This window comes from Syzygium oleosum, unplaced genomic scaffold (assembly GCF_021117445.2).
Source record: "Syzygium oleosum isolate NSW1041296 unplaced genomic scaffold, Sole_v2.1 Sole_v2.21, whole genome shotgun sequence".
NCBI classification, from domain to species: domain Eukaryota; kingdom Viridiplantae; phylum Streptophyta; class Magnoliopsida; order Myrtales; family Myrtaceae; genus Syzygium; species Syzygium oleosum.
In genome coordinates this window covers 1,849,317-1,863,649 of record NW_026607505.1, presented here as the reverse complement: position 1 = coordinate 1,863,649, position 14,333 = coordinate 1,849,317, and the positions used below count along the sequence as shown (strand labels likewise).

General features: G+C 40.3%; 3 protein-coding genes across 5 annotated transcripts; 2 read left to right on the top strand and 1 right to left on the bottom strand.

The window, feature by feature from the left end:
• The first annotated feature begins 440 nt into the window (after window positions 1-440).
• On the top strand, window positions 441-3,580 carry LOC115677339 (uncharacterized). 3 transcript variants are annotated; one of them, XM_056320793.1, is made up of 6 exons: window positions 441-1,386; window positions 1,776-1,813; window positions 1,924-2,003; window positions 2,197-2,267; window positions 2,359-2,818; window positions 2,918-3,580. In XM_056320793.1, exons 4-6 carry the CDS (start codon window positions 2,209-2,211, stop codon window positions 3,110-3,112), a joined length of 714 nt encoding a protein of 237 aa, XP_056176768.1. In that variant the 5' UTR covers window positions 441-1,386; window positions 1,776-1,813; window positions 1,924-2,003; window positions 2,197-2,208; the 3' UTR covers window positions 3,113-3,580. The 3 variants fall into 3 exon arrangements, with proteins under 3 accessions (XP_056176768.1, XP_030456349.1, XP_056176769.1); XM_056320794.1 differs by lacking the exon at window positions 1,776-1,813 and having other exon boundaries at window positions 1,315-1,386; XM_030600489.2 differs by lacking the exons at window positions 1,776-1,813; window positions 1,924-2,003 and having other exon boundaries at window positions 444-1,386.
• A 1,421-nt stretch (window positions 3,581-5,001) lies between these two features.
• LOC115677338 (uncharacterized) lies at window positions 5,002-10,082 on the bottom strand. The gene is made up of 4 exons (XM_056320792.1): window positions 9,934-10,082; window positions 9,691-9,784; window positions 8,926-9,362; window positions 5,002-5,733 (listed from the first exon to the last, which is right to left on the bottom strand). The coding sequence occupies exons 1-4, from the start codon at window positions 10,006-10,008 to the stop codon at window positions 5,212-5,214; spliced, it is 1,128 nt and encodes a 375-aa protein (XP_056176767.1). The 5' UTR covers window positions 10,009-10,082; the 3' UTR covers window positions 5,002-5,211.
• A 2,940-nt stretch (window positions 10,083-13,022) lies between these two features.
• Window positions 13,023-14,215, top strand: LOC115677342 (UPF0057 membrane protein At4g30660). Its single transcript, XM_030600492.2, has 2 exons — window positions 13,023-13,272; window positions 13,941-14,215. Exons 1-2 carry the CDS (start codon window positions 13,183-13,185, stop codon window positions 14,073-14,075), a joined length of 225 nt encoding a protein of 74 aa, XP_030456352.1. The 5' UTR covers window positions 13,023-13,182; the 3' UTR covers window positions 14,076-14,215.
• The last annotated feature ends 118 nt before the right edge of the window (window positions 14,216-14,333 follow it).

Genomic DNA, 14,333 nt, shown 5'->3' with positions numbered 1-14,333 from the left:
AAGTTTTGCAGCATCTTTTTTTATCACAGCTCTGCTCACGGTTCATGGTCACATGAGAAAAAATAGAAGAGAGCTAAAAAGAAATTTCTTCTGTCTTTTGGAGCTGGCTTGAACTGTAGCTATGAGTTAGGTGTTCCATGGGGGCTACTGCAAGATTTGGAAGGAAAAGAAAAATCAGAAATGGAAGTTGGAGCATCTTTTAGCCCGAAGAGAAACGTGTCAGGGGCAAAAAGGTGAATTCACATGAAATTGACCTTGCAGGTGGGAGAGTTATAATAATGTGAATGAACAGACAAAAGCAAGCAAGCAAGCATCTTTCTCAATTCCTCTTCCATCTGAATTTTCTTTTCCTCGAGAGAAAATGAAAAAGAAAATCCCCCCACATGAGCAGGACCCCATGAAAGCTCTTAGTCCTAGAAATGAGGTGTAACAACAGCTGCAACAACACATCAGCAGAGAAAACAGGCAACATCCCATTTTTATCTCTCTCCCTGCCTTTTTCTGCCTCTCCTCTCTGTGCCTGTCCCTCTCTGTGAACTCTCTCTCTCTCTCTCTCTGAAAAAAATTAAATGCAAAGTGGCATACACCCAACATGGAAGAAGAAACATAGAAACTCCGCACACCCAACAAAGCTTTCATTTCATCCCCAAACAAAATAGAAAACAGAGAAAGAAGAGTCAACCGCCCAACTTTCCCCAACCCTTCTCTCTTTTCTTCAATGGCCCAGCTCAGCTGGACCAAAACTTATGTAGCTGCAAGGTAAAACAAAAAAGAAAGCAAAGGAAATTTGGGGAGAGAGAGAGAGAGAGAAGCAAAGGAGAAAGAGAAGATAGGTGCCTTCAGATGTCCTCCAACCAAACCACCTCCTCTCCAATAAAAACAATGTTGGGTCACAAATGCCCTTCTGCAACCCCCCAAAAAATCCCATCTTCATCACTACTGTCTCAACCTCAGCTCTCTCTCTCCCTCAAAAGAAATACCCATTTTTATTTTTCCCCCATCTCTTTCTTTTTCCACACAACCGAATTATGTGGGCTTTATTGGGTTTCTTGTCTTGGTCAGAGTTTTCACAGAGAAAACAGGGAAGGCGAGAACCTTCTCATTTTCCCCTTCCCCTCTCTCTCTTTCTTGTTTCTCTCCTTCTTTATTGTTTTGTCCTCCTACCCTCTGTCTCTCTCTCCTTCATTATTTCAATCGCACCCATCTCTCTGGCCTCTCTTTTCAACTTTGTTTGCTACCTTTTGTTGCCTCTGTTCTTGACCTATGATGAAGAAGATGAAAGGGATAGCTGTTATGGAGTCTTCTCCATATGCTGCTGCTCCCGAAGATCCAAGAATCAGGTACAAGCACCAGAGTCTGATGCAGGACTACCAAGATCTGGAAAAGGTAAAACTTTTCCATGTGGGTATTCGTAGAAATTTCACCTTTTGCTTAGTTTATGTAATTTCTGTGTTTGTGTGGCTTGGATCTAGGTTTTTTCATGTTTTCCATTGATGATTGTCCAATTTTCCCTGTTCCGTAGTTGTTTCGTTGCTGATCTTCTGATATGTGCTAGAGATAGTGATTACAAGTTTGGTTAATTGGAATTGATGGTTTTGGATCGGTGTCTGATTTGTGGCTTTTCATGGCTGTGTTTGTTTGCCTTATTTTTAGCTGCAGGATGATTAAAAAATTTCCCTTTTGTGGAGAATAAAAGTACCTTGTGAATTTTCTCTCTGTTGAACTTATTTTGAGTTTTATCAATTGCTTTCTGAGAACATTTTCTGGTTTGCTAGGAGACTACTAGAGAAGAGGGATGGCTTAATGGACTAAGGTGGTTTTAGATTTTTATGGTTGATAGTATTTTTTTTTTTTAATTTTGCCTATGGCCGAGGAATTTTATCCCTTAAAAACTAATTTTTGCGGCATCCTCTTCTATTTCAGTGGTTTAATTCTGGTCTGGCAGTCTGAGAAAAGGAAGAAAAATTATATATCTTGAAGGTTTTCTTCTGCGTATCCAACGAGTAAGATGAAAATCATTCGCTTGATTTGGTTCAATGATGATCCGCGATTTGTAGTGGTTTTAATATATTTTACATCACAAGACGGCCTATTGATTGTAGTTGTTGCCCTGTCTTTTGCTGTAATTTAACTGCTATTTCTGCAAGTTTTTGATTTAGTTGCATATATGGGCTCATGCCAATACTTGTTTTATAGGAAACGAATGCCATGAAAAAGAAGATGGAAATGCTGAAACAGCACAAATTTACACTGTTAGCTGAAGTCCAGTATGGTTTCTTACATCCTTGGCCCTTGGGCGTACGTTAATAGTCATCAAGTGGATTAGAAGCATGAGCTATTTGTGATTTTTATATACAGATTCTTAAGGCAACGATGCAAGTACTTAATGGAGAACCAGCTCTCATCGCCACAACAGCCACCTAGTCGAGCGAGACGTAAAACCATAGAAGTGAAGAGTGATAACCTCACAAAGGCTAGGAAGACAGCGGCAAAGGGGTCTGCTCAAGGCAAATCTGCTTCAGCTCCTGATCTAAATAAAAAGGGGAAAGTCAAGAATGGGAGGAAAGCAGCCTTGCAAAATCCCATGCCGCTTTTAAATGCAAAAGAGGAGAGAACCATTGTTGGGAGGGAAGCTGCGTACCACAACTCTGCACGAAATTTGGACTTGAACGAGAGGGATTTGATTGCTAGTGGGCGGGAAGTTGCCATCCAAACTCCCACCCCGGCTTTTGATATGCATCATAAGGAGAGGCTTCGTGCTGGAAGAGAAGTTACCAAAAGAAACCCCACTCCTGTCTTTGATTTAAACCAGATTTCGGTACTCAATCTTTTACTAGGATGAGTTTTTTTTCCTTTTATATCTCTTTGTCAGCTGTATGTATGATAGTAGATCATTGCTTCCCACCTTGTGTTGCAGACAGAGGAGTTGCAGATCAATGATCAGCAGCCAAGAACTGAAGAAGTAAATAGAAGTTTAGGTACAGGCGAAGGCGAGGAGCTCAATAACGATGTGAAGTTATCAAGTTTTAGGAGTAAGAATACTGCAAATGGGCTTGGCAAGGTAGGGAAGAGGAAGATATCGTGGCAAGATCAGGTGGCTTTAAGAGTTTGAGGTTACATTTGCATATTCCCCGAGCTGGGATTGTTGCTTGCTGGGGCTTGAAAATGACCCCATACGTGCCTTGATGTTCACTTTTGCCTGTTTTTTTGTCAACAACAATCAGGTTATGCAGTCACATAGTTGCATGATACATGTCTAGGGATAGAATCAAGTAGCAAGGTAAACGAAATATCTATACTAAACCTATATCAGCTTTCATCAGGACAGTGCAAAGTCACTGTGCACGATCTTCTACTCCTTGAATTGCTGCATGTGGTGAGGTATATAACCCTGCAATCTTGCATTAACGACTTTAGGAGCATAATATAAGAATCATCTTTACTGGACTATAACTAAACTTTCGGTACTTGTGGGAATCAGTATACTATAACTCATGGGAAGGAGATAAATCATGTCATGTATCTATTTTCAGGAATACTACTTTTGCATAATGTTCATATCTGTGGATATTTGTTTCCAGTTGATTGTATTAACTTTCCGGTTCAGTATGATTTGATTAGCATTAAGTCATTGTAGTTGGAAATCACGAGTTAAATCGGAGAATCGTTCATGCAAGTTGTACCAGCGACTTTGTCCCGCCATGGTATTATTTCGTTATCAAGTACGGTAGAAATTGAACAAAATAGCATTTCCCGAGTCTTCACTAAATTTGCCGATGCATCGCCATAATCGCCGTGTCTCCTCTTCAAGCGGCATGGATTAACAGTTCCTCCTGTCAAACTTGGGCTTTGTATCAAAGAGAGAAAATTCATCATGGGACAAAAGTTGAATGATTTTAAGTAATGTGTAAATGTGATGCGCTAAGTTTAATTGGGGATCTCCCTGTCGGTATTCTCCGGCAGCTTCTGTTTATGGTTTTTGAAGATCTTGTTGAAATCCTATGTTGGTATGTCATTTTCAGTCCTTTCTTTTTTTTTCATTTGTCCTAATATTAATTCGGAGTGGGTTTGAATTTGTAATGCGACTGCTCAATCAAATGTCCGATGCTTCGAATCATGGCACAGAAGATAGACACAGAGGACAGTGCGACGTGCATGGCTTTGCACTAGGATGCCGAGGAGTGCTCTTAGCTTATGCTTATTGAGAAGAAGCAGAGGAAAGTGCGCCGGTTCTATAGCCTCTGAGACGACAGAATCCACACGAGATCAAATTAACCAGAGCGAAGGACGAGGATGTTTGTCGTCGAGGGGAGAAATAATGGCCATCGTAAAGTACGGGCTGATGAGAGTGCTCCAGCTCACCGGCTTGTGTTCTTTGCTAAATTGGAAGAAAGTTTCGAGGATGGGCATCTATATCGTAGTCGCAGAGTTCAGGATTTGTTACATTGGGCTTGAATTGGGTTGGGAACATCATACAAACACTTCAATATGAGGCTATGAGCAGATTTCCTTGCGCATATACAGATTAATAGTTCTTGATTCTCATCTTTTCTCTTGCTCTTTTCTTCAGGGATCGTGCCATAGTAAAGGAAGCTGCAAGCTTCTGTAGACTAAGCAGCTTTACTAGCATAGATAACCATAAAATACTAAGATATCTGTTTCATATTTGTTCCATTTTCACATGATATAAGCAGACCAAAAAGAAAACTATCAAAAGTGCTTTCACCTTCAATCTGTCTTTAATCAAAGTATAATATATCCAACAGCTAAGGATCAATAATTTCAACATGAAAATGAGCTTTATAAGCTTATTATTTCGACCAGAGGGATATCCTGTAAAACAGTCAAGTGATTGTTATTCACTTGTTCTTCAGTAAAAGAGTTAGGCACGGGGTGGGCAGCGCCTGGGACTGCAACCCAGGTTACCTGCCTGTGAAGAAAATTCACTGCCCATAACCGGCCATCCCCATTGCCCACCACAGACGAGAAGGAACTCAAATGTCCGGAGAAATAACAAATAAGTCTCTAAATGTTAATCAGCTTCCAATCAATACACCAAATTAGAGCAAATTGTCAAGGTAATAACTCTGCTCATTTTTATTCACAAGATCATTAAATAGAATGAACTTTACAGAATTTGAACCGGGCGAGATGCAAGTCATCGATGGCGAGATTTCCCAGTAATCACTCACACGGACTGTCTCTGATTTCTCATGTCTCAGTTGCCTCTTTTGGCTGCTGTGTGTCCTTTTCAGGATCTTCCACGGCAGCATAGCCAGCTTCTTCTGCTTGACCCAGTTCTCGTAGATGAGCAATGTGCTTTTTCCCCTTTTCATGACTCTCCATGACTGTCTTGGAGAAAGCACCAATTTGGCACATCTCACACCAAAACTGGAAATTCTTGTTCTTTCTCGAACCTTCAGTGTTCTCCAATTTCTGTGCCATTTTCAGCCCGCTAAGCTTCTTCGAATCCTTAAGCTCTTGATGTACTTTCGATTCAGTGTTTCCTTCCTTGCCAATCTTCTGAGCTAAAGAAGCTTCTTTGATCTTGTGCTTCTTCCCTTCGAGATGTTCTTTCAAACCTTTCTCACTCGTGGCACTGACCTGGCAAAGTGCACATGTCCACTCCTCCTTGGTCTTCTTCTTTCGACTAAATGTGGACAATTCACCTGCATCAGCTGGAGATGTTGAAGCTTTTCTTTTGGCTCCGGGGAGATTTGGATCCGGTCTAGGCTGCAAGAAAGCACTCAGAAATGACATCATTAAAGCTCTCATCCATTTAAAAAAAAATAAAGTCGGTGAGCTTGAGAGCCCGAGAAACATATTGACTAATCTAACTTTGTCTCGGAGAATTGACCCTTTGTAGGCATTGAGAAGATTCTGCTTTCATCGCCGTAACATGATTTAACAACAAACATATTGGCATCAAACGTAGTAAAAAACGATTGATAACTGACTTGCTATGCTACAGTGAGGAAAAGCCAGAAAATTTCACTTAGAACTTGCTTCTATCCATGCTTGCAAATTTCCCTGAGTGCACCTTGTCTGCAGACTCCAGTTCGATGCAATTTAATTACATCTACACCTAAACCCAACTAAGTTACAGAATTGCATGTTCTCAATCCATTTACAGAGATTTCAGAAATTCTATAATAACCTACAGAAATGACAAACTGTTCTAGATATAGTTTTGATGTCACCTAAAAACAAATGAATGGAAAAAGCTGAAACTCAAAAGTCAATTCAAAACTAAGACAACCAGTGTCTACCTTAATGTTTTCAGTTCTTGATCAAACAACTGACCAAAATTCTTGGTACAGTTAATGTCTACTGTGCGAGCTATTTTCTTGAACAACCTTAGGTGCCATTGAGACTAAAGCAACCACAAGTCTTATCAAATCTAATTTCTTAGCCATGAACTTCTAATTGAATATTGACTGACTTCATTTTTCAAACAATTTTTTTACAGGCCCTCAGTTGCCATCTTGCCGCTGAGACTAAATTAACATCAGTTTTACCAATCAAATTCTCTATCCATGAAATTCTACCTCAAACTTTATTAATTTTTCTAACTGTACCTCTTGACTTGAATCAAAGGGAGAGTAAAAGAATAAAACCCATGTCATAGGAGCAATTTCAAAATCAAGAAGTCCTCAGCACACCTAGACTTCCAGCATGAAGAAGAATATTCTAGAGATAAAGATCAGAGGGAGAAGAAGTACGTAGTTAACCTAAGTAGCATTTGAATCTTTGGGTCTTCAAGTGGTGAGGACCAAAAAAGGGTAACCCCTACCAAAGAAATTCCAGAGAGTGAAGAAGGGAACTTGGGAAGAATGGAACGCAGATTTCCATTTCTTTTCTCGTCCCCCTTAAACACAAGGACATTGACTTGTGCCTAAGAAGACACAGTGAGGTGAAGCCTATAAGTACAAGTGAGAACTTGGTTTCCATCCATGCTTGAATATTCCTATGTATAACTTTAAACCATAGAGATAAACTCAAGCATATTTCAACATAATTATGCAGTTAGACAGGTCTCTGGTGTTGCCCAGAGATGTGTAGTAATTACCAGAAATCTGAATGAATACCTAAACAAAACATGCTTGCACTAACCACCAAAATTATCATACAAGCTTGTCTGCACAAAACAATTTAATGGACAGAAAAAAATAATTCAAGGCCTAGACAAACATGTGCTAGCTAATCTTCAAAGAAAACCAGACATCAAAATCACTACCTTATAATCGACAAAGCTATTATCCATGATAATTCACAAGTTCAAAAAAGGACATGAATTCTCCAGCAGTGTACTAGCATATAACTAGTCATGATACCGACAGAAGGTCTGCAATTGACAGAATGTCTGTAATTTCCAGTTCAGACCATTCGTGCTTTCTATGTAGAAATGCATCATATGTCATTCCTATGTACTTTCCCACCCATTTGAAAGATTCGGAGAAGATAGATTTTCCCCAAAAACTTCTCTACTCAATCAGGCTTTTAGATTATAATTCTTTTCAGTTGATAGGCTAAGCATACTTTAAGAAGGCAACATTATGCATATACAGTCTCAATAAAGTCAGAGAGATAATGGAAATGATTACATAAGATGCGAACAGTTCTGTAAAGGATACCATGATATTAGTTATCTATTTACACTCACAAGTGTATGGTCAAGAAAAATTTTACAGAGATAAAAGGCCGGAGCTACGCTAACTTTATGCAGCAGTAATAATATTTTACGTCTCATCGATGGAGCTAATTGAGTCGGACATATCAATTGAAAGCAGAACCAAACAGTCATCGATGACGAAAATTGATGTTTAGCACACCGTCAAAAGCATATTGATGATTGGTACGAGACACTTTATGCAAGAAAATGCTAAGATTGGAAAAATGTTGAATTTCTTTTCGAATATTCAAATGGGTGTAGTAGGTCTCATTCTATTCATCTAGAACTAATTAGATTGTTGATAAAACTAGATTTAGAACTCCCATTTGAAATGATCCACCTAAAAAATAGGTGGATCTTAATCAGCCATAATCATATCAAATCGCAATGTGTCTCGTAACAAACAGAAATATGATTTCAAAGGCATGCTCAACATCAATTGGCGTTGCCTCGTTAGTAATGAAATGCTGGCATACAACTTTCAGCAGATAAATATGACTCAAGCTACTCCATCGAAGAAAGTTCAGAGATGGCACTTGTGTAAAGCAATTTTCTTATATTCTACTCTGCGCATACAATAATTTTTATCGACCTAGCACTATGAAGTGTATGATGGACAGATTAACATAATGGGATGGCCAATAGAGTTATTCAAATAGCTATCCAGTGATTTCCCTTAGTTTGGAAGAAGACTCTCCAAAGTACATATATTGCTCTCTTTACCATGTTTTGCATCAACATAGTCTAATTATATAGATAAAAATAACACAACATATCTCCTTTTCTCTTTTGAGAGTTGAAGACCACTATCACCTATCCAGTTTAAGGTGTCACAGAATACTGAAAGATGCTGGAGAATGTCATGCCAGGAATTCATAAAGTAGCTAAGAAAATCTTGTACGAAGTTCTCTTTCCTCTTTTTCTCCCCATTTTTATCGGAGAAAGGAAATCAATTCTTACAAGTATCCCCATAAATAGTTTATTATGCAATCGGCACAAAGGACTTTCATGAAACAACTATTGTAATGTCAATATCAAGAATATGCATAGCAGTCTCACTGATCCAGCAGTAGCAATGTCTGATGTTCTCATATTCTCACACTACAGATAATTTCACAAGCTTCCTCTACATCTAATTTAAGATAAGAATGGCATAAAGTACTCTCAAAATCACCTGTACCCGGAAAGGCTCACCTAAGCAAGATTATATGAAAAGGCAAAGACATATAAAGTCCCTCAAGTTGAGAACTTACCAGCATAATCAGTCTATCCTTATTAAGTTCAGGCTTGATCTCAGTTGGTATAGCTTCCGGAGAACGAATCAATGGCAATGGTGACACATCAGCTGCATTACGACCAACAAATGCCAGGTGACCCTCCGTGGCGCGGTTTTCAAGCCGGTGCAAAGCAGGATGCCCTCGGTTAAAGCCAAACCACATTGCCGATTTCCCGTCAAAAGGCAATCCATCGCCGGCACACCGAAGCACCATTTGTCGCTCCAACATCAACTCCCTCCTCACCTCATCTTCGAGCATCTGCCGCCGAGCAACCTCCGAGGCAATAATCTCCTCCCGTATTTTCTGCTTCTCCATCTCCCTCTGGATACTTTCCCGGACTAGATAAGGGTCCCGCATTGCATCGAATTCGCTGTTCAAGTAGGGTCTCGTATTGCGAGTCCCCGGAAAATCAACTGGGGTCACACGATCAGAGCAAAAACTTCAGCGACTGAATTAAAGATCAGAACTTTCTTGTCTATTCCAGTCATAATAAAGCACGTGCATGCACAACGCTCCCCGAAAGCCGAAAGCAAAGAAATTCGACCCAAAAAAAAAAAACGATCTTTACGAGCAATCCGCCTTTGCACCAAACAGGGTTCAATAGTTCACTCCAGCACAAGAGAATCAGCGGAACAGAAACCAAACAAAGCAACCCCACACAAGAAAACCGGAAACCCAGTAAGAAAAAGCCAACAAGAAACCGAAAAAAGGCACGCACACACACAAAGAAAACCAACTTACCTCGCCATGCCTGGTCGGGGAAGAAACCGACGCCGGACGAATGAGGGACGACGGGCTGAGGCCTGGAAGTGGACGCGCCGGCTCGGTACTTGAACTCCATGGAAAGATTGATTTCAAGAATTCCAAGATTTCAAAAACTCTGGGGAGATTGTGTGTAATGGCAGGAGAGAAGAGAAGACAAGAGAAGAGAGAATCAACGAGATAAATGGTGGGGGTGATGCGCTTTTCGCATCTCATTAATACCTGTGGATTTCTTGCTTGTTTAGCTACGTAGCTTAGCTTTGGCAGCTCACGCTGCGTTGATTGACATGACAACATTGGCGAAGCCGAAACATCGTGCGTTCTGTTCTCTTTCTTTTCCTCTTATGTTGTTTTTTTTTCCCCTTTTTTCTCGTCCGAGCTCGTTTTGAATTTGGTCGGCGGCCCAAAAGGGGAGAGAGGACGAAAGCCTGAGAGAATTGGATGAGCGGTAAAGATGAACCAAAGACATTAAAAATGTGATTTTTTTTTTGGATTAGAAGGAAAAGAAGGAATTTTTAAATTTATTCAATGCGGTTCATAAATTTTAATCCAATATACAATGTCGTCTTTAAATTTATAATTTGCTCAATGTGATCTCTGAATTTTTGTACATGCTTAGTTTAGTCTCTAGACTAGAAGTGATCGATTCATAGTTTAATTCCAATCGATGACTATAGCATTTTCCTTCCAAACAAAAGGATATTACAAAGCAGAAGAAATCCAGATTGGAGAAACTATGATATGCAAAAATCAAACACCAACAATTGCAAAGCTTAACACTGTGGCGATCCATGACAAAACAGGAAATCAATCAAGAAAGGTTTCAGCGGTGCAAACAGCACAATAAAATCTACAAAACAAGAAATCGATAGATTACCTTGAGAAATTATCCAAGGTGCGGGGTCAAGGGGAGAGTGGATGAATAACACGCATGGGAGCTGGAAGCTCTGGAATCGCACTGAAGTTGGATGAAATTCGAGGTGACGATGACGATGACGATAGATGATAGCTAAGGATCACACTCATAAAGGCTTGATCGGACCGTCCGTTTATGAGAGGCGAGATGTGGGAGGGACCAGGGTTGAGCATGAGCCCCATAAGAGGTGCCGAAACTGAAGATGCATGAGAATTGGGTTGAGCGTGAGCCGCGTCAAATGAGAGAGAGGAGTTTGAAAAATATAGATTACGGTTTACTTTAGAGATCGAGAAGATGGAACAAAGGAACAACAAAAACTACAATTGCAACGGAATCACGGATAGCAAAATGGAGGAGAAGAACAAGATGATTTACGACGTGGGCTTCCCAATTCACAGCTAGGTGAGGAAGATCAAGCAAGAATCGAAGGCGACGGCCATGGATTGGTCGACGGACCAGCCGGAGATGAGGCTTATTCTCAGAGCCAGGAAGATTATCAAGCGGCAGAGCTCGCGGTTGCTGCTGGGTCTGGCGGCAGGACGACATGGTGAGATGAGAGAGAGGAGTCTGCAAAATGGAGATTAGTCATATTAGGGTTTACTTTAGGCTATTCTTAAAGAAATTAAAAGAAAATGTAACCGGTTCGATCCGATTCCTATCTTGGAATCGGGAACCGGACCAGTGGCCTTTGAAATTGTCCAGAACCAATCGGTTTGATTCAATCCGGGCGATTCCCGTTGCATACCCCTAATCTAGACTGTATGAAAATGTTGAATATTACCATTTAATTAATTCAAATTCATGGATAACATTAAATATTTTCTTACGGTCCATGGACCAAATCAAACATGTATTTAAAGCTAATGGGTTGCATTATATATTAGGCTAAAGTTCAAACTACAATACATTGGGCCAATATTTAAGAACTATTTGTGTCATTTACCCATAGTTGTAAAATAAAATATGTAAACATATTTATGAAATTGCCTTTTATTGGTTAACCATTCCGTGATCGTACGATATAAGCATGAAAAATTTCTTTATAGTAATTATCAATTTATATGAGCTAAGTAGGGCGATTGAGAAAGAAATCATTTTTTTTCTCTCACACAATATATTGAATTAGATCCGACATGTTATTTGGAAAAAAGGATAAATCAATCAAGAACTACCAAACAAGATAAATGTGGCGAATCCAACGTGCAATTATCACTCCTCAATGAAGTGATCGGGCGTGTGACGAAAGAATTTTGCCAGGACACTCGGGGTGCGTATGAATACCATTACGTCACTTAGGGAACTATTTACGAATAGAAATGATTTTTTTTTATCGTGCTAGGAAACAATTTCGAGTATTTGAAGGCGTTTGATAAAGTGTCCAAAATTTCTATTCCTAGAGTAGAAAAGAACGAAAATGCGTTTGGTAACTACACAAAATTTCTGTTCCCAAATAATATTTTAATAATATTTTGAATTATTTAATTTTTTTCTTTCTATCATTTTCTTCTTTGGCCATGACCGGTCGCCGCGGCCGGCGGTCAGCGGCCGACCACGGCCCGGGCGGCGAGGCGTCACGGCCCTCGCCGGCCGCCGCGCGGAGGCGAGGGTCGCCCTCGCCGGCAAGGGCGAGCGGACCCTCGCCTCTGGCGAGGCCGCCTCGCCCTCGCCGGCGAGGGTGACCCTCGCCTCCGCTACGGCGGGCGGGACCATGACGCCCTCGCCAGGCCCGGGGCGTGGCCGTCGCCGTGCGGCCAGGCCCAGCCCGGGAAGAACAACAAAAAAAAAGAAAAAAAAAAGAAGAAAAAAAGCTGATTCTCAAAATTGTCTTGCAGAAACAAGAGAACTTTTTTTTTATTTCTTGTTTCTCTTCCAAAATTTCTCGGCACAAATTTTTGCAAAATGTGCGGGAGCAAAAAGTTTACAAACGTTTACGTTCACAAACCATTTCGAGAATAAAAGAACAGAAATTTTATTTATTTGGCACGTTGTCAAACGGACCCTCATCGAACTACATCGAATTAGTATTGCCGGAACACTCATCGAACTGCATCGAATTAGTATTGTGAAGACAAATTTTACTATATGGGAATTGGCACTAATACTGCACTCGAAGAAATCATTACCGATTTCTATGAATTTATACTCCAGTAGATCTCAAAGATTTTCTGGGGATGTTTCAAAAAATGATTAATGCTTTTGGTATTTTTTTCCTCAGAAGTAAATTAACTTGGGGGCAAATACAATCGAGTATTAATTTAGGATTTTGGATTGATTGAAGTGAACGAAAATTACGGGTTTTTGACGTCATATTAACGTCAGATTTAGCTGGAAAATAAAAAAAGAAAATGCACTCATTGGCCCGTGAAATGTAGACCAGATGAAGCACGTCGCGTTGACAGTGGATTGAATGCCGTCCACTCTCTCTCTCTCTCTCTCTCCCTCCTTTGTTTCCTTCTTCATTAAGATCGGAAGTTGCCGCGTTTCCACAAAGCCACACGCGATCAAATTCCATCGCTCTGTGTCTGTCCCCCCCAAGGGCGGTGAAGTGAGTCGCAATGCCGAGCCGATGCGAGATCTTCTGCGAGGTCCTCATCGCTATCTTGCTTCCCCCTCTGGGCGTCTGCTTCAGGCATGGTTGCTGCAGCGTATGATGCACCTTCCCTGTCTCTCTTTCGCTCTCTTTCGTTGAATTTTGGAGAATTTGAGATGCCCTTTTTCTTGTTTCGTTTGTATTGGCTCTGTGATGCGGAAAAGATCGATTTTTGAAAAGTAAACTTGTTATTTTTAGCTGGCTTTTGCAAAGGTGTCTTTTGGCTTGATCTCTCGATGAGAATTCATAGAGTATTTGAGATGCCCTTTTTCTTGTTTCGTTTATATTTGCTCTCTGATGCGAAAAGATTGCTTTTTGAAAAGTAAATTTGTTATCTTTAGCTGGTTTTTGCAAGGCGTCTTTTGGCTTGATCTCTCGATAAGAATTCACAGGGTGTTTGAGATACCCTTTTTCTTGTTTCGTTTTTATTTGCTCTCTGATACGAAAAGATCGCTTTTTGAAAAGTAAATTTGTTATCTTTATTTGGTTTTTGGAGGGTGTCTTTTGGCTTGATCTCTCGATAAGAATTCACTGAGCATTCCTCATAAAAAAAATTTAATCTGCCAACTCATGTGGGTCTGCATCGTCTGTTGTTTATCTGGATAATCTCATGATTGAATCTGTCACCCGATTACGCCTTCGGCATTTGTTCAGCGATCTAAGATCCTGTTGCATCCTTTGCTGTCTGGGGCTTAATTTGTTCTGTCTTTGTTCATTTTGCAGGTTGAGTTCTGGATCTGCCTGTTGCTGACGATACTGGGTTACGTCCCAGGAATCATATACGCTCTCTATGCGATTGTATTTGTCAACCGCGAGGAGTTCTTCGATGAGTACCGGCGTCCACTTTATGCCGCCTAGCATTTCTTGATTTTCACCATCTTTGGCCTTTGTATGCTGTAATTTGACGGTTTAGTACTGTGCCCATTTCACTGTATACTTGGCCAAGAATAACGTTGTGTTGAATTGATGTGACTATTAATGTGATATTTCTTGTTCCATATCGGATATACTGGGATTGCTTTAGCTTGAACTAATGTAGATCGGTCAGATTGTCCACTTCAAAATGACAGGGAAAATGCGAAAGCTAAAGGCGAAGAGGCAAAACGAAGGAAAAAA

Excerpts from the sequence above, each read along its gene's own strand:
- LOC115677339 (XM_030600489.2), top strand. The coding sequence starts at position 1,264 with ATGATGAAGAAGATGAAAGGGATAGCTGTTATGGAGTCTTCTCCATAT. Across the intron at positions 2,268-2,358 it reads ACACTGTTAGCTGAAGTCCA|ATTCTTAAGGCAACGATGCA; the intron begins GTATGGTTTCTT and ends TTTTATATACAG. Across the intron at positions 2,819-2,917 it reads TTGATTTAAACCAGATTTCG|ACAGAGGAGTTGCAGATCAA; the intron begins GTACTCAATCTT and ends CTTGTGTTGCAG.
- LOC115677338 (XM_056320792.1), bottom strand. The coding sequence starts at position 10,008 with ATGTTGTCATGTCAATCAACGCAGCGTGAGCTGCCAAAGCTAAGCTAC. Across the intron at positions 9,785-9,933 it reads AACAAGCAAGAAATCCACAG|TTCAAGTACCGAGCCGGCGC; the intron begins GTATTAATGAGA and ends CTTTCCATGGAG. Across the intron at positions 9,363-9,690 it reads CCCCGACCAGGCATGGCGAG|TTGATTTTCCGGGGACTCGC; the intron begins GTAAGTTGGTTT and ends GTGTGACCCCAG.
- LOC115677342 (XM_030600492.2), top strand. The coding sequence starts at position 13,183 with ATGCCGAGCCGATGCGAGATCTTCTGCGAGGTCCTCATCGCTATCTTG. Across the intron at positions 13,273-13,940 it reads TCAGGCATGGTTGCTGCAGC|GTTGAGTTCTGGATCTGCCT; the intron begins GTATGATGCACC and ends TTCATTTTGCAG.